Source organism: Mesoplodon mirus (assembly GCF_964341445.2).
Source record: "Mesoplodon mirus genome assembly, chromosome: 9".
Lineage (NCBI taxonomy): Eukaryota > Metazoa > Chordata > Mammalia > Artiodactyla > Ziphiidae > Mesoplodon > Mesoplodon mirus.
The window spans coordinates 59,883,729-59,904,042 of record NC_138985.1 but is presented as its reverse complement, the minus strand read 5'-3'; the positions used below and the strand labels follow the sequence as shown (position 1 = coordinate 59,904,042).

General features: G+C 36.2%; 1 protein-coding gene across 7 annotated transcripts in view; it reads left to right on the top strand.

Annotated features, from left to right (window-relative positions):
* Window positions 1-20,314, top strand: part of AKAP9 (A-kinase anchoring protein 9) — a 152,864-nt gene that overhangs the window by 7,221 nt on the left and 125,329 nt on the right. For all 7 annotated transcript variants that reach the window (XM_082631818.1, XM_082631816.1, XM_082631814.1 and 4 more), the window contains exon 2: window positions 14,701-14,955. In XM_082631818.1, coding sequence (XP_082487944.1) covers window positions 14,701-14,955 — 255 coding nt within the window. The remainder of the gene's footprint in view (window positions 1-14,700; window positions 14,956-20,314) is intronic.

Sequence of the window (20,314 nt, the reverse complement as noted above, 5' to 3'; positions counted from 1 at the left end):
ATTGTTACCAACTTCTTTTACATAATATTACTGATTATTACTTATTATATTTATATTACATATATATTTATATACTGAGAGGGAAAGAGAGGGAGAAACATGCAGTCAGGCAGATGATGGAGAGAGGTATAGAGAATACACATCTCCATGGGATCATCTTCCATCTTTTTTTAGGCCTTCTGGGCTATGCCAAAATTTAAACTGTTCCTTCCTTTGCCTAAATTCCTGGTAGTTTGATTAGAGCATAGTGCTAAAATTTGAATTCTGTGTGGGCCAGTGAGTCATTTCATTCCATAGTCAGTTGTTTTACAAGTGTATGCAGCTGGTTCCAGAGGCACCTATTGGGTTTTTTGCTTGACTATTACCAATCCATTTTCACTGTGGGAAAAAAACCCTAATCTTCTTTAGTAACAAAAAGACCTGCCATTTTCATATGTGAACACAATAGATCTGTACAGATATTTTACTGGTGTAAGATACTTTTCTTGTCATGTTGACTCCCCTTTTACTTCTAGAGTTTTTGTGGTCATGGTCACCAAAATATAACTTAGGATACTTAATGCTCATCTAGGTACACTGCATAAAGCTGTGGTCGATTTGCACGTGGATTTAATGCTGTTAAAAACAGAATTGTTCCAGAAGTGGTTTTGCCTAGGTTATTTATTTAAATCTATAGATTCTTTTGTACCATGAAAAATTCCTTCATCCTCTTTGTTTCATGAACAGTGTGGTGTTTGTTTTCAGTTGCCATCAGAGTTATGATTCTTATTGTAGTTTGCTATTCACTGAGATTCTTATGTGGTCTAAAAGTTTCTCTGTAAGTCTAACTTTTTTTTCCTTTTAAGAAATCATTTCTTAAAGCCCCCAAATTTACTTCTTTTCTTTTAAGACATCATTTCTCAAAGCCCCCCAAATTATTAATTTTCACTAGTAAGAACTATACTAAACTATTCAAAATCCTAATCTATAAAGATTTGAATTTATAAATTGTATTAATTGAATAGGTTCTCTGGTTACAGAGCTCTGAAAAACTAACAGGGTATAAAGTCTAGAATCTCTTTCCTTCTTTTTCTTGATACTGAACACACAAAATTAGTAAACAAAATTCCTTGTTTACTAGGGCTCATTCATTGTGGACTCTGATTAGACTGTATTTATTCCTCAGGGTTCTCACTTTTTCAAGTTGATACTGCCTTATTGTTTCCCCAGGGAAGATACGGACAGGGACCAATTATAACTAAAAATATTCTTCAGATTTATGAAAAACCAAGTTTAATGTATGAAAGTGTGTAAGAGGATGCAGGGGAAAGAGATGCAGGGATTTGCGATGGGCATGGGGTGGTGATCTGAGTTAATTACTGCACGATTTATGCTCTGTTGACTGTATGTATAAGTTGATTTCTAAAGTCAAATAAATAAGTAGATGCTCTAAAGGGCAAAGTATTAGAAAATGTGTAAAACCTGCATTAGCAAATATTTGCTGGGAGTTTATATATGAAATAATAGGTTTTGGCTGAAAGTTATAGAAACTTTTCAAAGATAACTTAAAATATTGGGAATATTTTAATGTAAAACCATCTACATTTGCCAAACATATTTAATTTTTAATTTGTATAAATTCCTCTTCTAATGAAAATATATGTCTGAGCATTTCTACTCCCTTTAACAAGAGAACTCTCACTTTTCCATTTTAACCAATAGCAATTTTTAGTAAAGTTTGAGAAAAAGAGAAGATAATAATTTGGGATTATTTTTTAGGTGAGAAGAATATATATATTTTTTTAATTAAAAGGGTGAAATGCAATATAAGTAATTTTAATAGGCATTGGTGTTTTAGTCTTATGACAGAGAGTCTATATAGTCTTTTTTTCCTCTGTGATTTGGATTTAAAATTTTTAACGTTTGGGACTTCCCCAGTGGTGCAGTGGTTAAGAATCTGCCTGCCAATGCAGGGGACACGGGTTCGATCCCTGGTCCGGGAAGATCCCACGTGCCACGGAGCAACTAAGCCTGTGTGCCACAACTACTGAGCCTGAACTCTAGAGCCCGCGAGCCACAACTACTGAGCCAGTGTGCCACAATTACTGAAGCCTGTGTGCCGTAGAGCCCACGTACCACAACTACTGAGCCCACATGCTGCAACTACTGAAACCCGCATGCTCCAGGGCCCACGTGCCACAACTACTGAGCCTGCATGCTGCAGCTACTGAAGCCTGCACGCCTAGAGCCCATGCTCCGCAACAAGAGAAGCCACTGCAATGAGAAGCCCGTGCACCGCAAGGAAGAGTAGCTCCTGCTCACCACAACTAGAGAAAGCCCACACACAGCAAAGACCCAACACAGTCAAAAATAAATAACTAAATAAAAATTTTAATGTTCTTTTCTATCTTATGTGCCATCATATTTTTGAGGTTCAGTAGTTTATACCTATTGAGAAAGCATCTCAGTTGAAAACTAAAACCCTTTGAATTATTCTGCAATTATCTTCCTGTGTCCTGTGTACTCATAACCCAATCCCATTAATTGTTTTTTATTCAGAATTTGTCTTCTACTTAGCCTTTTTCTTCCCATTCTAACACCACAACCCAATAGGCCCACATTATCTCACCTTCTATTTGGTTTCCCTGACTCACTCTCCTTTACCTTTCAGAGCCAACCAATCACCACATTCTGCTGACTTTACCTTCTAAATATTTCTTGATTTATCCCCACTTCTGTTTCTACCTCATTGTCTTTCACTTGGAGAGTGGGAAGGTTGACAGTGGAAGAAAGAAGAGTATGAATTTGTGATGATAGTAGCTACCAATTTTTGAGCACTTTCTAATGCTAGGCATTATGCTAAGCGTTTTACATTCATTTTCTTATTTAATCCTTATAACTATTCTAAGAGCTGTGGATACTGTTTCTATCCCTATTTCACAGGTGGAAAAACCAGAGAGGTTAAGTAATTTGCACAAAGTCATGGTGGCAGAACAAGGATTCAAACCCACTCTGACCTAAGAGATTGTGTTCTTAACTTCAGCCCTGCACTGGCTAAACAGTGATCCTTGGTCACTGTTTAGGAGGTAGGATTGAGAGGCCTTGGTAATTGTTGTAAAGGGTAAGAGAGATGCTATGATCTGAATGTTCATTTCCCCCTAGAAATCATATGTAGCGATCGTACCCCCCAAGGTGATTGTATTAGGAGGTGGCGCCTTTGGGAAATGACTAAGTCATGAGAGCAGAGCCTGGGATTACTGCCCTTACAAAAGAGAGATTCCTTTCCCCTTTCCACCATGTGAGGCTATAGCAAAACAATGGCCATCTGTGTACTAGAAAGTGGGCTCTCACCAGACACCAGATCTGCTGGTTCCCTGATCTTAGACTTACAGCCTCCAGAATGGTGAGAAATAGATTTCTGATGTTTATATGCCACCCAGTCTATGATATTTTGTTATAGTGGCCCAAACAGACTAAGATAAGGGAAGACTCTAGTTTTCTGACTTGAGCAACTTAAGGGATGTTGGTCTCTGAGATAGGGGAACATGGACAAATTTGGGGGAAGAGGATTTGAGTGAAATGGGTCTCTGAGATAGGAAATGTGGGCATTTTTGGAGGGTAACAAATATTTTAGTAAGATGAAGATGACTTTTGTTTTGGTTACATTGAGTCAGAGGACATCCTAGAAGAGTGGCCCAGTGTAAAACTGAATATGAGTCTGTTCCTTTAAAAGGCCATGCTAGAGATAAATATTTGCTTAAAGATACTGGCTGACACTCTGGGAGTGGGGAGTTCACTCAAGACGACGACTAAATGGGATGCATACTGAGAGGTGAATTCTGTGGAGACACCCATGTTTAAAAAACAGGTGGAGAAGTATCTGCAAAGGATACTGGATACAAACTGTTTACAAAGCTAGGAGGTGATGATGTCTGTGAGACTAAGGGGAGAGTTTCAAGTAAGAAGGAGTGGCCACTTGTCAAAAATGAGAAATCAAGTATGATGGAGACTTGAAAAGTGACCTTGAGCTTTAGCAACAGTTGGTGAGAAAGGGAAGCGAAGAATTCAGATTACTGTGGGATGGAGAATGAATGTGAATCAGGAAAGGGTGGTGAATGCTACCTACTTTTTCAAAGATTTTTTTGTGAAAAGCAGTATAATAGTAGTGGTTATGAGCTTGGACTAGATGAGATAGTCTGGGATCAAATTCTGGCTCTGCAGTTTATTAGCTTTGTGACTTCAGGCAAGTTTTTTAAACTTCTCAGTACTTGTTTCCCATCTGGAAAATGAGAAGAATAATAGTACCTGCTTTGGGGTTGTTGTGAGGATTCAACTAATACATATAAAGCTCGTAGAAGATTGTCAGTTATAAAAACTTTTCAAGAAGTGTTAGCCATCATCATCATTATTCTCATGCTGGAAAACTAGATTGGGGAAATAGGCTGGGATCAGATAATGAGGAGCCATATGTGTTAGTTGAGACAGTATGGATTTTATCTTAAAAGTAGCCAAAAACTGTCAAAGAATGTATATTTGACATGTTTAACCTTTGAAAAGGGTTACGGTTTTCCAAAAAACATATCCCATATTCAGGTAGGTATGCTGCCACCAGGTGGCAGGTATATGTTATTGCTATACAGATGAAGCAGTGAAACCATTAGTTTTTGGGGTTTTTTAAATATAAAATACTGACTGATTCAAATAGCTAAATGTAAGCACCCTACTTCTAGCAGGGCACTTTGTTCCCAAAAAACTGATTAGTTAAGTGAAGGAGAGAAAAAGAGCGTTATAGTATCGATAGAGAGATTTCAAAGGAAGCTAAGAGAAGTATAGTTGGGCCTCATGGGAAACAGAACAGCCATTTGGAACCAATGCCATTCTCTCTATCATCCCTTATTTCACTTTCACAATATCTGATGCTCCTCTCTTTGCAGATCAGCTTCTTTTGCTTGTACATCAGTTTGCACATGACCAAAAATTAAGGATGAATCCCCAAATTTGTTCTATTCAATGGAATTGTTTCCCACTATAGACACTTAAAAAAAAGTGGGGGAGAGAGAAAAATTATTTAAATAGTGCAAGCAAATCAATTCATAGAGTAAGCATCTAGCTTAGTAGTTCCCAAACTTTGCTGCACATTAGATGCCTCTGGAAAGATTTAAACAATTTCAAAGCCTAAGTCACACTCCAACCCCAAATCAGAAGGTCTGAGGTGCAATCCAGGACTCACTATTTTTTAAAGATCCTCAATGTGCAGTAAAGTTTGGGACCCACTGACATAGCTAATGTGTGTGATTCTGCAAAACTAGGTGATTATACATCATGAACTCTTAGATGCCAGCTACTTTACTTGATGTGCAACTAAAGAAGTAAGGATGATTTCATCAGAAGGAAAACTGGCTGTGCTGAATACGCAAAAAAAATATTTTAGTCTGCAACATAACTAGTAGGTTGATAACATAAATGTACTTTATGGGTGAGTTTAGGGATATTTATATGATTATTGCATCATGCACTGATTTTCAAATCCTTCAATAAGATTCATCTCCCCTCTGTTACTTTCTGGACATCTTTTCTAACTCTTTGTTCCCTAATTCCAAGAGAAGAATCTAATCAACTGCCTTTTTTCTCATCACACTAGACTGGGAGGAGCAGCTGGGGTGTCCTGTATGGTAGGAGCTATGAGCACTGGCCAGTTTCCTCAGCCGGAAGTTCTAAATACATACTTTAAAAATACTTAAATATGTTTCACCTGCAAAAGAATACATATAAAATATATAGATAAGAAAAATGATTTTTTTTAAAGTGACCTCTATGCCTGTCACCCAGTTTAAGAAATATACACATTCAAATACAGTTGAAATCTTTCCCAATCTAATCCCACCCCCTCTCTACCTAAGGTAACTACAATTCTGAATTTTCTTTATCAGTGCCTTGCTTTTCTGTACCACATATGTTTACATAATATATTAGTTTTGCTGTTTTTGAACTTAATGGTATCATATTATAAGCAGTATTCAATGCGTTTCTTTTTGTTCAGTATTATGTAAAGATGTTCACACCTGCATACTATTCCATTATAGGAATTTACCTCATTTAGCATTCTCATATCAATGAGCATTTGGGTTGTTTCCAGTTTTTCTGTTACAAACACTGGTGCTGTGTTAACTTTTGCCCATTTTCTAATGCACATGCCAAGGGCCTAGAGGTGTGCAGAGATCATAATCCCACGGTCCTTCAGTCCTCGGGGAGTAGTGAGTGTGTTGTGGAATGAGATAGGAAGAGGAAGCAAAACCGAAGCCAACTTACATTTATGTGTTTATTATACACCCAGTTTCATCACAGATGATCTCTGACAGATCATTGGAGCTGTTGATGGGCACTGGATACCTGACAGGATGGGCCATTGAAGTGACCAGATACAGCAGTTCTTTTATTTTTTAAGTCGATATTTCCTGCAAAAAAAAATATGTGTATAAGAGAGAATAATATTCTATTATCTGTGGCTTATAAATGAACAAACCTCAGATGATAAGCTGGCATGTATTTTTGCTGCTGAGGGTGATAGCATCTGTTACCGATATACCTTGTTTTAGGGATTCTCCTTTACATGAACTGCTATTTATTTGTTTATTTTTGATGAGATTAAGCTTTATACTGTGCAGAAACTAGGTAAGGTTGGGGCAAAGTGCCATCGTTCTCACCGTTCAGTGTTAGCAGTAAATGAGGTGACAGTGAAATGAAACAGAAGTTGGTGGCATCTGGACAGTGAGGTGTAATAATCTGTCACTGTTAGCAGTTATGCTTATGGGATGTCTGGAGAGGGTGTGTGGAGAGGCTGATGAAAGACGCCAGGCCCCAGGACAGCATAATTCCTGGGACTTCTGCCTTATTTCTGTCTTTTGGGATGAGATTTTTGGTAGATGTGTAGTTGTATTATATCCTTTTAAAAATAGTGATATTAACATATGGGCCCATAGTTTTATTAGTGAATATTCTTTACAGATCTTTGGGGAAGGGAGGGAGGCAGTGAAAATCTTTCAGAAAAGAAAACAATTACCTATAGTCTCATAACCTACAAGTAATCACTATTAACAGTTTGTTCATTCTTTTGTTTCTATGTATATTTTTAAACTTAGCTTGAATCATACTCTGCATGCAGTTTTGGCCTCTTTTCTCCCCCAGCTTTATGTTGAGAGCATTTTCCCACATTAAATTTTTTTGGAAAGCATTATCTTTGACAGGTACATAATATTACGTTGTATGGTTGTACAGTAATGTAACCATGGACCTGATATATCATTTTAGTTTTTTTTTTAGAAACTATACAGGTATTCTGAAGTTCTGAGGAATAAGCCTAAAATTATTGCTTATGGTTCCTCTTTTCTGTAAAAAAAAAAAAAATCTTTTTTTTCACTCAACAAATTTTTATTGAGAACCTATATGCAGGCACTATTCGAGACTTAGAGTATTACATAGGCTTTGATTTTGATTAAAAATCCCTGCCCTCCTGGAGCATATCTTCTAGTTATTTGTTCTGCAATGATAATTTGACTTCATATACTTCTTATAGTAACATGAGCCTAAAACAGTATTTTGATAATTTTATATACTTAGAAGTGATTTGTTCTAAACACTATACTGTAATCATTCCACTTTTTATTCTATATCTTTTTTCATTTGGGATCATTTAGTAATAGATACTGTTTATTGAACTGTTTTTTCAAGCAACAGTTAAAAAGAAACTTTGTTATAATGTAGAATTCTAGTTTTTCTTCTACATAATTAAGTGAGAGTATGGGGAAGAAAAAGGGAAAGGAACAGTTGAAAAAAACTTTTCCAATTTAAGCATTAAAAGCTGGAAGAAATTTTATTGATTGATTGACATATAATTGATCTATAATATTATTTTCAAGTGTACAACATAGAGATTTAATATTTTTATAGGTTATACTCCATTTAAAGTTATTATAAAATATAGGCTATATTCCCTGTGCTGTACAGTATATCCTTGTACCTTACTTAAAATTTTTTTTTTTTTTTTTTTTTTTGCGGTACGCGGGCCTCTCACTGTTGTGGCCTCTCCCGTTGCAGAGCACAGGCTCCGGGCGCGCACGGGCCCAGCCGCTCCGTGGCATGTGGGATCTTCCCAGACCAGGGCACGAGCCCGTGTCCCCTGCATCGGCAGGCGGACTCTCAACCACTGCGCCACCAGGGAGGCCCACTTATAATATTTTATACATAGTAGTTTGTACCTCTTAATCCCCTACCACTGTATCTTGCCCCTTGCCCCACTGGTAACCACTAGTTTGTTCTCTATATCTGAGTCTGTTTCTGTTTTGTTATATTCATTTGTTTGTTCTATTTTTTAGATTCCACATATAAGTGAAAGCATACAGTATTTGCCTTTCTCTGTCTGACTTATTTCAGTAAGCATAAAACCCTCTGGTCCATCCATGTTGATACAAATGGCAGAAGTTCATTCTTTTTTATGGCTGAGTAATATTCCATTGTATGTATACCACATTTTCTTTATCCATTCATCTGTTGATGGACACTTAGGTTGCTTCCATATGTTGGCTATTGTAAATAATGCTACTGTGAACATTGGGGTGCATGTATCTTTTTGAATTAGTGTTTTTGTTTTCTTAGGATATATCACCTAGGGGTGGACTTGCTGGATCATATGGTAAAACTGAAAGAAGCTTTAAGAGATCCTTCTAATCCTCCTCTTCATTGTACAGTTGAAAAAACTGAGTTCTCTTGAGGTTAAGGGGCTTGTCCAGTGTCACATAGCTAGCTTATTAGAGTCTCTGTAAACACAACAGTCCAGTACTCTAATATATGTAATCCATATTCTTTTTGAAACATTATTTTCGCTCAAAAAATATTTGGGCTTACTATGTGCCAGACAATGAAATGTGTTAAAATTTGCAAAATTAAGGTAACTTTTTCAGTTCGAGAGTCTATTTTCTTCTTAGACTTAAAAGTGTTCCAAAACTTTAAGAAAAATTCTGCATTGAATGAGGTTGTAGGATATAAATAAGACTGCTGGATCCATAAGGGAAAGTCCTGTGGTCTTTTCCATATCTGATTTCCTCGGGTCTATTTGGCACTGTTATTTTCCAACAGTTTGTATTTTGTCATATCGTTGGAAAATATTCTTCAGAGCATCTTTAAAGTGTTGCTTTTGTCTTCTTTGTTTTCAGTTGCCCTACTTCAGCTCTACATACAAATTGTGTTTGGGTCAACTGTGTTATTCTTCTGGGTTTTCATAGTTAGGTCCCTGAAGTTTTGTTGTAATAGCTTGTACAGCATTCTTGTTCAACATTCATTAGGGAATATCACAAAGGTAAAGGCTGCACGGACAGGTACAAATAGTTACATAATTAGAATTAGGATTTCTTAAATTTTCTACAGTAAAAACAGCTACTTACAGCTGCTTTTGAAGACTAGAGAAAGTAGATAACATTTAAAAAATATTTTATGGGCCTCCCTGGTGGCGCAGTGGTTGGGAGTCCGCCTGCCGATGCAGGGGATACGGGTTCGTGCCCTGGTCTGGGAGGATCCCATGTGCCGCGGAGCGGCTGGGCCCGTGAGCCATGGCCGCTGGGCCTGCGCATCCGGAGCCTGTGCTCCGCAACGGGGGAGGCCACAACAGTGAGAGGCCCGCATACCGCAAAAAAAAAAAAAAAAAAAAAAAAAAAAATATATATTTTATAATTTCTTGGTGTATGTGTGTGTTGTGTGTGTGTGTTTTCCCTAGTGTTGTCAAAAAAGTATTTGTTTTGGTGGTTTCATTTGTTCATGCCTTTAAACTTCATGTTCTAGATTTAATGTTAGTGTTTTTAAGTTTAATGACAAATGAAGGAAAAGAGCTCAGAATGCATGGAATGCAAATTGGTATAATGGAAAGAATACTGGATTTGGAGTCAGATGTTCTTGTTATATTTTGCTACTTTTGGGCAAGTAACTCATATTTGTCTTCAAATCTCAGCTTCCACATTCTTTTCTCAATATTTCATGACTTCTCCCTTACATTCCCATTCAAATTAAGTCTTTCTATTTTAGACTTTTTTTAGTACCTATACTTTTTCTTCAAAGCACTTTTTGTCTCTTGAAATGATATATTTCTGTATTTGTTTAATTTTTTTTCTTCCTAGCTGGATTACAATTCAGAGGAGTAGGGTTTGTATCTGTTTCATTACTACCTACCCTGCACAGGGCAGACACATGATAATTTATTCCATAAACTCAATATTTATTCCATAAACACAATAAATATTTTTTAAATAAATGAACTACTCACTACTGTCTGTCATATGCGAAGATACTTCCTTCACAGCTGTAAAACTCTACAACCACACCTCTTACAGAAAGCCTTTTTTGAGAAAATCAGGACAAGAGAAGTTCCCGTACTAGCTCCTTAAAGATATATAGGACTGTTGAGTTTACAAAATTGTACACTAACTTTTACGTTGTTTCTCACAACTCAATGAAATATTAGGCTGGCTTAGACTAAAAGATCCTACTGTTAAGACAGTGTATTTCGACTCATGTCTAGCTTTGTGCCTGGCACATAAACACCTGATGAACTCTCAAGACACAAAACAGATTCCAGTTAGTACTTTTATTGAAGTGACATTATAAAAACTTGGCATTTTTTTACAGCATTAAAAAAATTCCTTGTTTTATTGAGAATGATCATTTATAAATAAATATTGAGTTTATGAAATAAATTATTAGTCATTTTTATTTAATTATTTATTCGTGTTCTGGTCAGGGTAAGACATTTGCTTGAGATCTGAATTAGTTTTGAAAGACAAGGGTATATGGACATATCTTTCCAGTAAATCTTGCAGCTATTTCCGTGCCTGCATATGTTAACATTTTTATAATTGGCTTCCAAATGACAAACACAGATGTCTGTAGTCTGAATTTCCAGCATGTTTTAGAATAAATGTTTTTCCAGTAATTTAAAATGTACCATTGCAGTATCAAATGATTAGCTAATTGAATAGAGTTTCTGATTTTTGCTTATCTGCCAGCTTGCCATTTTTCAGATTTAAAATAAAAATAGATAGCTATTTATGATGTGATTTACGATGTGATTTTGTTCCTTTTCTCATGTTTTTACAAAACAGAACTCTTCCTAAAAAGCTATTATGGGCATTGTTTTTCTGAGAATTTAATTTTGTCATTTGCTTAGTTTTTCTGTTTATTTGTTTTGCCTAGTGGGGTAGAGAGATTATGGTGAGAGGGAATATTTTATGTTTTAATTCATTTAATTGCCACTTTGAATTCTGAGACCATGGAACTTTTTTAGATAGTGGAATTAGATATGCCAGTTTATCATCTTAGTTCTTAGGTTCTGTGGAACAGTACTTAAAATTATTGCTTAATGTTAACTTTTCTATAAAAGGTATGTTATCTTTTTCACTCATCATGTATTTATTGAGTACTGTTCTAGATTTTGAATATATAGCAGTGAACAAAAGTTCTTACATTCATGGAGTTTACCTTCTGGTTAATTGTTCTGAAAAAATAATATGACTTCATGTAATCAATAACATAGGCCTGAAACAATGTCTTGGTAATTTTATGTCCTTAGAAGTGATTAATTCTAAACACTGTAATAGAACTATTCTCTTTTTTTTTTTTTTTTTTTTAACAGCTGCGTTGCATCTTCTTTGCAGCGCGCAGGCTTTCTCTAGTTGCGGCGAGCAGGGGCTACTCTTCACTGTGGTGTGTGGGCTTCTCATTGCAGTGCCTTCTCTCGTTGCAGAGCACAGGCTCTAGGCCTGCGGGCTTCAGTAGTTGTGGCACACAGGCTTCGTAGTTGTGGCTCGTGGGCTCTAGAGCGCAGGCTCAGTAGTTGTGGCGCATGGGCTTAGTTGCTCTGCGGCATGTGGGATCTTCCTGGACCAGGGCTCGAACCCTTGCCCCCTGCATTGTCAGGCAGTTTCTTAACCACTGCGCCACCAAGGAAGTCCCTATTCTACTTTTTTTTTTTTTTTTTGCGGTACGCGGGCCTCTCACTGTTGTGGTCTCTCCCGTTGCGGAGCACAAGCTCCGGACGCGCAGGCTCAGCGGCCATGGCTCACTGGCCTAGCTGCTCCGCGGCATGTGGGATCTTCCCGGACTGGGGCACGAACCCGTGTCTCCTGCATTGGCAGGCGGACTCTCAACCACTGCGCCACCAGGGAAGCCCCCCATTCTACTTTTTATTCCATTTCTATTATTAACCTTTTCATTGGGTTCATTTAATAATGGATACTGTTGTCTCAGGCAGCGGGTTTTTTGTTTGTTTTTTTTAATCAGTCTTTTTATAGTACAGGATTTTAGTTTTCTCTTTTGTTATGTATTTGTACATATAAATAAATATTAAATATAAATTATATATCCTAACAGAGTTGGAATTTTAAACAAAATCTTCATCATTGTCCTGATATCCTCTGCTGTCTGAATATATTTTTAAATCTTAAGAATGTCATTAACATTTTTTTGCTTTTGCATTCTTTCTGAGGGATCGATTTAAAATGATGTCCCTAGACTTTTGATTCTATTTACAGATAATATATAATAGTGTTTCAGTTGGTTTATTTTTAAGAATGAATTTGCTCTCCAAAGTAGTTTAAATGCATTCCAGCAGCTTAATAATGTACAAATAGAGGCAACTGGTCTTGCATCTGTTCCTTAAGCAGATAGTAGAATAACTGACTAGTTGCTGATCAACTGGGGAAGAAATTTAAATGTGATATATTTTTATATAGCAAGGTCAGTGATTAGATATTTCTGACATTAATTAGACACCTTTACTAAGTAAACATTACATATCTATAAACTTTTCTTCATTTACAGCAGACAAAAGTATAATATATGCTGTATGTTATTCTATAGATTCTAGTATTTGTCACATATTTTGATAGTTAATGATATCAACATCATCAAGATTGCTTTAATCCTTCATATCATAAGACATTTACTGGCCGTCTTTGTAATTGGTCTAATTTATATATTAATACGTTTGTATATTTCCTCTGTTTCCTCTTTTTAAGGCACAAAGGGCTTATACCTGTTCTTATGCTTTTGTTTCTCTCAGAATGACTGAGTTCAAATTAAATTTAGGAATTGGTAGTTAATAGTTGCTTCATATAAAATTTGGAAAATTTATGCACCAAAAAGGAAATTTCAAGTGAGCATAAGGAAAAATACCTGTAATCCTAAATCCAGAGACAGACCAAAATTGTTATGGTTATATTCTTCCCGAATTTATCCATGCCTCTGTGTAGAATGTTATTAAAATTTAAGATAGGTATAATTGTTGAAGGCTGTGAGCCTGAGGCCTGCCTTATCTTTGTTAAAAGAGATGCACTTAATTTTCCTTTTACTAAAAAAGGTTATATTGCAATATTATACCTAATGTTGTATATAAACATTTACTATTAATAATGGTTTACATTAATATTTTTAATATTAATGGTTTGCATTAGTATTATTTTAATTGAATTAATCTAGTGTTGCCCAAAATATGCTATCCATACTTCTGATATAGGTAGTGATGAGATATTTTAGGTGATATCCTGATCCAGTATTAAATAACAGTGGATAGTATTGTAAAAAAAAAGCTATTACTTTTCCAGGTTTCTTTAACCAGGTTTCTTACACGCCAAAAGTCTGACACTTATAGATCCTTAGCACCCCTCTAACACTTCCCTGTTTCTTTTAGAACCATCAGCAATATATCTAGCTAAAATTTTAATAATACAGTTTTATTTTTCATTGTGTTCATTTTTGGGTTTGTTTTTTTTTTTTTTTTTTTTTGTGGCACGTGGGCCTCTCACTGTTGTGGCCCCTCCCGCTGCGGAGCACAGACTCCGGACGCACATGCTCAGCGGCCATGGCTCATGGGCCCAGCCACCCTGCGGCATGTGGGATCCTCCTGGACCGGAGCACGATCCTGCGTCTCTCCCATCGGCAGGCGGACTCTCAACCACTGCGCCACCAGGGAAGCCCTCATTTTTGTTTTTATTTTTAAAAAAACGACAAGTGCTACTTTTAATTTATGTCAAGGATAGAAAGTATCCTTTTAAAATAAATTTAAATAAGAAAAGTACACTAGTTAAAACATATTAAGTAACTGGTAAGTTTAGGTGACACTAGGATATGGCAAAAATCCTGATGATGGTATGCAAATGATTAAGGGCTAGGAGGCTCTACTGTTTGATACTGAAAATATTTATAATTTTTTCCATTATAAACAAGTCTGCATTGATCATTTGTATAGCTAAAGCTTTTTGCATGAAATAATTACATTTACTAATATACGTAAGTGGAAGTCACAGAAATTCCGCAAAGCAAATGCATTTAGAGCTCCTATGTTTTCATATAATCTCATATCCAGAGATTATACTCTCACTAAACAGTGAATGAGAATGCCTGTTTTTTATTCTACCCAACGCTGGGCTAATTTTTTTTTCTTTAGACATGATATTTTCAGTTCTTCTCAACATTTGAACAGCATTCATTCAGAAATACCTAGTTTCTTTGCAATTCAGTAGTCATTCTTGTGTTAAACACAGTAACCATTGTCCATTATTTTGTCATCATTTTAGTGATGGGTTGATCTTTTAAAGAAAGTGACTCCAAATCTAATTTTTTCTTAGTGCTGATAAAGAAAAATTATCTTTGACAATAACGATGATTTTTTTTTTTCTGTAGCTTGCCGAGTTTCGACAAAGGAAAGCTCAATCTGATGGGCAGAATCCTAAGAAGCAGAAAAAAAAGAGGAAAACTTCAAGTAGTAAACATGACATGTCAGCATACCATGCTGTGAATATTGAGCAATCACAGAGTGATGAAATGTGCACAAATAGTTCTCAGAGATTAGGATCAGCTGTGAGTCCTGAATCCACAATAATGAGAACTCTACACAGTGGAGAAATAGTTAAACATGACCAGGTCTTCTCTGTTGAAGTAAGTATTCATCCAGATTTTTAAATACTGGCATTCTAAGTGTAAAGTTGTAATGGCAGCACTCATTAGCACCCTGTGTGATTTTTGTGAGCTTGATTTAACAAACACTTATTGAGCAGCTGTATTACACCAAAGATTGAGCACCAAGGATACCAAGATAAATATGACAGTCCCTATCCTTGAAAGTCACTCTAGTGGGGAAGGTGGATGTAAGATAGGCTGTGTACCTTGATTAGAGCCATGCTAGCAACAATGCACATGGTGTCCTAAAGTACCATGATTTGGGGGAATGCCCAAATCAGTCTTGTGTGTGTTATTTGGGAAAGTTTCCAGGAAGAGAACCAAGTCTTGAGGTGTACGTTAGAGTTAGCTAGAGGCAAAGAAGTAGGGCAGACAACCTCCATGCTAAAGAATCAGCATTCTCAAAGACATGAAACAGTGTGATGTGATTTGGAAACCTTAAGTAGTTTAGTTTTAAACGGATCTCAAAGTGATCAGGATAGGATGGTGGTAATGGTGAACAGAGGGAGGCTGTACCTGGCCCATAGAAAGTTTTCCTCAATAAATGCTAATTTTCTTCCTCCCATTAATGATGGAATTTTCAAGAATAAGGAGATGAGGGAGAAGTTAAGAGTGGATTGGGTGGTGGGTGGGATGGTGGAGCTACCAACTAAGACCAGGAGTAGAGAACAATGCCATACTTAGGAGGAAGAGTGTTGTACAAGGCAAAAAATGATCATTTGGATTGTGCCCTGGCATATTTAGGTAGAAATAGGATTTAGATATATAGGGATTTGAGCTTTAGTCAAGAGTCAAAGATGTCATAGAGATTTGTTATTCATCATAAAAGTGGATCTGAGTTTTTCCTTCTTAGAGTTTTTTGAGCATTTTGGATATATAGATTAATGTTTTTTTTATCAACTTTGGGAAGTTTTCAGCCATTATATCTTTGAATATTCTTTCTGACCCTTTCCTCTCCTTCTGAGTCTCCCTTATTCATATGTTAGTATGTTTGTTGCACAGGTCTTTGATGATCTGTTCATTTTTTTAAAATTCTTTTTTCTTTTTCTCAGACTGGATAATTTCAGTTGAACTATATTGAAGTTTGCTCTGATTCTTCTTCCTCCTCAGATCTCCTGTTAAGCCCCTCTAGTGAATTTTACATTTCAGTTATTTTACTTTTAACTCCAGAATTTCTCTTTGGTTCTTTTATAAATTCTTCCTTTTTTTATATTCCCTATTTGGCGAGCCATTGTTCTTATAATTTTCTTTAGTTTTTTAGACATTATTTCCTTCATTTATTTGACTTTTTAAAAAATAGCTAATTTAAAATCTTTGTCTATTAAGTCCAATATCTATGGTTCCTCAGGGACAGTTTCTACTGACTACTGTTTTTCTTGTGTATGGGCCATACTTTACTTTTTCTTTGTGTATTTGTAATTTTTTAAATATTTATTTATTTATTTTTGGCTGCATTGGTTTTCTTTGCTGCAAGTGGGCTTTCTCTAGTTGCAAAGAACGGGCTACTCTTCATTGCGGTGTGCAGGCTTCTCACTGCGGTGGCTTCTCTTGTTGCGTAGCACAGGCTCTAGGCACACGGGCTTCAGTAGTTGTGGCTCATGGGCTCTAGAGTGCAGGCTCAGTAGTTGTGGCACATGGGCTTAGTTGCTCCACGGCATTTGGGATCTTCCCGGACCAGCGCTTGAACCCGTGTCCCCTGCATTAGCAGGTGGATTCTTAACCACTGCGCCACCAGGGAAGCCCTGTATTTGTAACTTTTTGTTGAAATCTAGATCTTTTGTATAATACAATATAGTAACCATGGTGCTTGATTTGATTTGAAGATGTTTTTATTTTCATTTTCTGCCTAACAAATCAATACTTGGGCTTTCACTGGAATTTTAGCATTTCACGTGCAGTGTCTTGTTCACCATTTTATCCTCAGTAGCACAGTTCTTAGTACACAATATGCATTTAATCAATAGCCATTTAAAAGAATAAGTAAGTGAGTGAACCATAAGGACTTGCATCATGAAAGTGGGTTTTTTTGGTGGGTTTTTTTTTTTTTTTTTTTTTTTTGGCCACACTGGGTCTTCATTGCTGCGCACAGGCTTTCTCTAGTTGTGGTGAGTGGGGGCTACTCTTTGTTGCAGTGCACAGGCTTCTCTTTGCGATGGCTTCTCTTGTTGCTGAGCACAGGCTCTAGGCACACGGGCTTCAGTAGTTTCAGCATGCAGGCTCAGTAGTTGCAGCATGCAGGCTCAGTAGTTGTGGCACATGCGGCCCAGAGTGTGCAGACTTCAGTAGTTGCAGCACACAGGCTCTAGAGCACACAGGCTTCAGTAGTTGTGGTGCGCAGGCTCAGTAGTTGTGGCACGTGGGCTCAGTTGCCCGTGGCATGTGGTATCTTCCCGGACCAGAGATCGAACCGATGTCCCCTGCATTGGCAGGTGGATTCTTAACCACTGGACCATCTGGGAAGTCCCATGAAAGTGTTTTAGATTTAAAAGAGGGCCACATAAGTTAGGAACCACTGCTACAGGATTTTAGAATAGGAGTAAGCTTATTTCTGTTCCTGGCATCATTACTACATCAGAGAGGAGGTTGACTGGGAACTTGATCTTGAGTGCTGAATAAAATTTCCATAAGTGTAGATGAGAAAAGAGACAGTGATGCTTCCTGTTTGGGTTTTTTTTCGATTTTTGCTTTTTTTGTTTGTTTGGTTGGGGTTTTTTTGTCTTTTGTTTCTGTTAATTTTTTTGAGCTCATTGGACAGGTATTTATTATCTTTCCCCATTTTGGAGGAGTACTTCTCAGACTTCCATGTATATACAGATCACATGTGGGATCTTTTTAAAATGTAGATTCTGATTCAGCATGTCTGGGTGGGGCCCATGAATCAGCTTTTTTTTAATTTTTAATGTTTTTAAATTGAAATATAGTTGATTTACAATGTTGAGTTAGTTTCTGGTGTACAGCAAAGTGATTCAGTTATAAGTATATATACATATACTTATGTATATATATGCATCCATATATATGTATATATACTTATTCAGATTCTTTTCCATTAGGATTTATTACAAGATATAGAATATAGTTCCATGTGCTATACAGTAGGATCTTGTTGTTTATCTATTTTATATATAGTAGATTGTATCTGCTAATCCCAAAGTTCTAATTTATCACTCCCTGCCTTCCTCTTTGGTAACCATAAGTTTGTTTTCTACGTCTGAGTTTGTTTCTATTTTGTAAATAAGTTCATTTGTGTCATTTTTTTTTAGATTCCACATGTAAGTTATATCATATGATGTTTGTCTTTCTCTGTTTGACTTACTTCACTTACTGTGATAATCTCTAAGTCCTTGTATGTTGCTGCAAATGGCATTATTTCTTTTTTATGGCTGAGTAATATTCCATTTTATTTTTATATATATGTATATATCACATCTTCTTTATCCATTCATCTGTCGATGGACACTTAGGTTGTTTCTGTGTCTTAGCTATTGTAAATAGTACTGCTATGAACATTGGGGTGCATATATCTTTTCCAATTAGAGTTTTCTCCATATATATGCCCAGGAGGGGAATTGCTGGATCATATGATAATCATATGAGTATTATGTTGGCTGTGAGTTTGTGATAAATAACTTTTATTATGTTGAGATATGTTCCCTCTATAGCAACTTTAGTAAGAGTTTTTAATCATGAATGGATATTTCACAAAAGTAAACTCAAAATGGATTAAAGACCTAAATATAAGACTGGATACTATAAAACTCTTAGAGGAAAACATAGGCAGAACACTCTTTGGCATAAATTGCAGCAATATCTTTTTCGATCCATCTCCTAGAGTAATGGAAATAAAAAGAAAAATAAACACCTAATTAAACCCAAAAGCTTTTGCACAGCAAAGGAAACCGTAAACAAAATGAAAAGATGATGCACAGAATAGGAGAAAATATTTGCAAGTGACGTGACCAACAGTGGATTAATCTCCAGAACTTACAAACAGCTCATATGGCTTAATATAAAAAAAAAACCAACCCAATCAAAAAATGGGCAGAAGACCTATATACACATTTTACCAAAGAAGATATACAGATGGCCAAGAGGCACGTGAAAAGATGCTCAACATCGCTAATTATTAGAGAAATGCAAATCAAAACTACAATGAGATACCACCTCACACCAGTCAGAATGGCCATCATCACAAAGTCTACAAACAATAAATGCTGGAGAGGGTGTGGAGAAAAGGGAACCCTCCTGTTACTGGTGGGACTATAAATTGGTATAGCCACTATGAAGAACAGTATGGAGGTTCCTTAAAAAACTAAAAATAGAGCTAACATATGATCCAGTAATCCCACTCCTGAGCATATATCCGGAGAAAACCATGGTTCAAAAGGGTACATGCACCCCAGTGTTCATTGCAGTGCTGTTTACAATAGCTAAGACATGGAAACAGTCTAAATATCCATTGACAGCTGAATGGATAAAGAAGATGTGGTACATATATACAATGGAATATTACTCAGCCATTAAGAAGAATGATGGATGGACCTAGAGTCTTTCATACAGAGTGAAGTAAGTCAGACAGAGAAAGACAAATATCATATGATATTGTTTATATGTGAAATCTAAAAAAATGATACAAATGAACTAATTTACAAAACAGGAAACAGACTCACAGACTTAGAGAATGAATTTATGGTTATCGGGGGAAGAGTGGGGGGAGGGATAGATTGGGAGTTTGAGATTAACATGTACACACTGCTATATTTAAAATAGATAACCCTATTAGAATTTTTTAATGTTTCTTTACGTGTATACACAGGATAATTTTATAGATGTAAACATTATGTTTAATTGTATTCAATAACATGAACACAAAAGTAAAATAAACATAAAATAATAAAACATAAAATAAAATAGATAATCAACAAGGACCTACTGTATAGCACAGCAAATTCTGCTTAGTAGTCTGTAATAACCTAAATGGGAAAAGAACTTGAAAAAGAATAGATACATGTGTATGTATAACTGAATCACTTTGCTGTACATCTGAAACTAACACAACATTGTTAATCAACTATACTCCAATATAAATTTTTTTTTAATTTTTAAAAAAGAATGGATGTTGCATTTTATCAAATGCTTTTTCTGCATCTATTGAGATGATCATGTGGTTTTTGTCTTTTCTTCTATTGATGTGGTGTATCACATTGATTGATTTGCATATGTTGAACCATCCTTGTGAACCTCAGATGAATCCAGCTTAATCATGGTGTATGATCCTTTTTAATGTGTTGGTGGATTTGGTTTGCTAATATTTTGTGGAGGATTTTCGCATCTATAT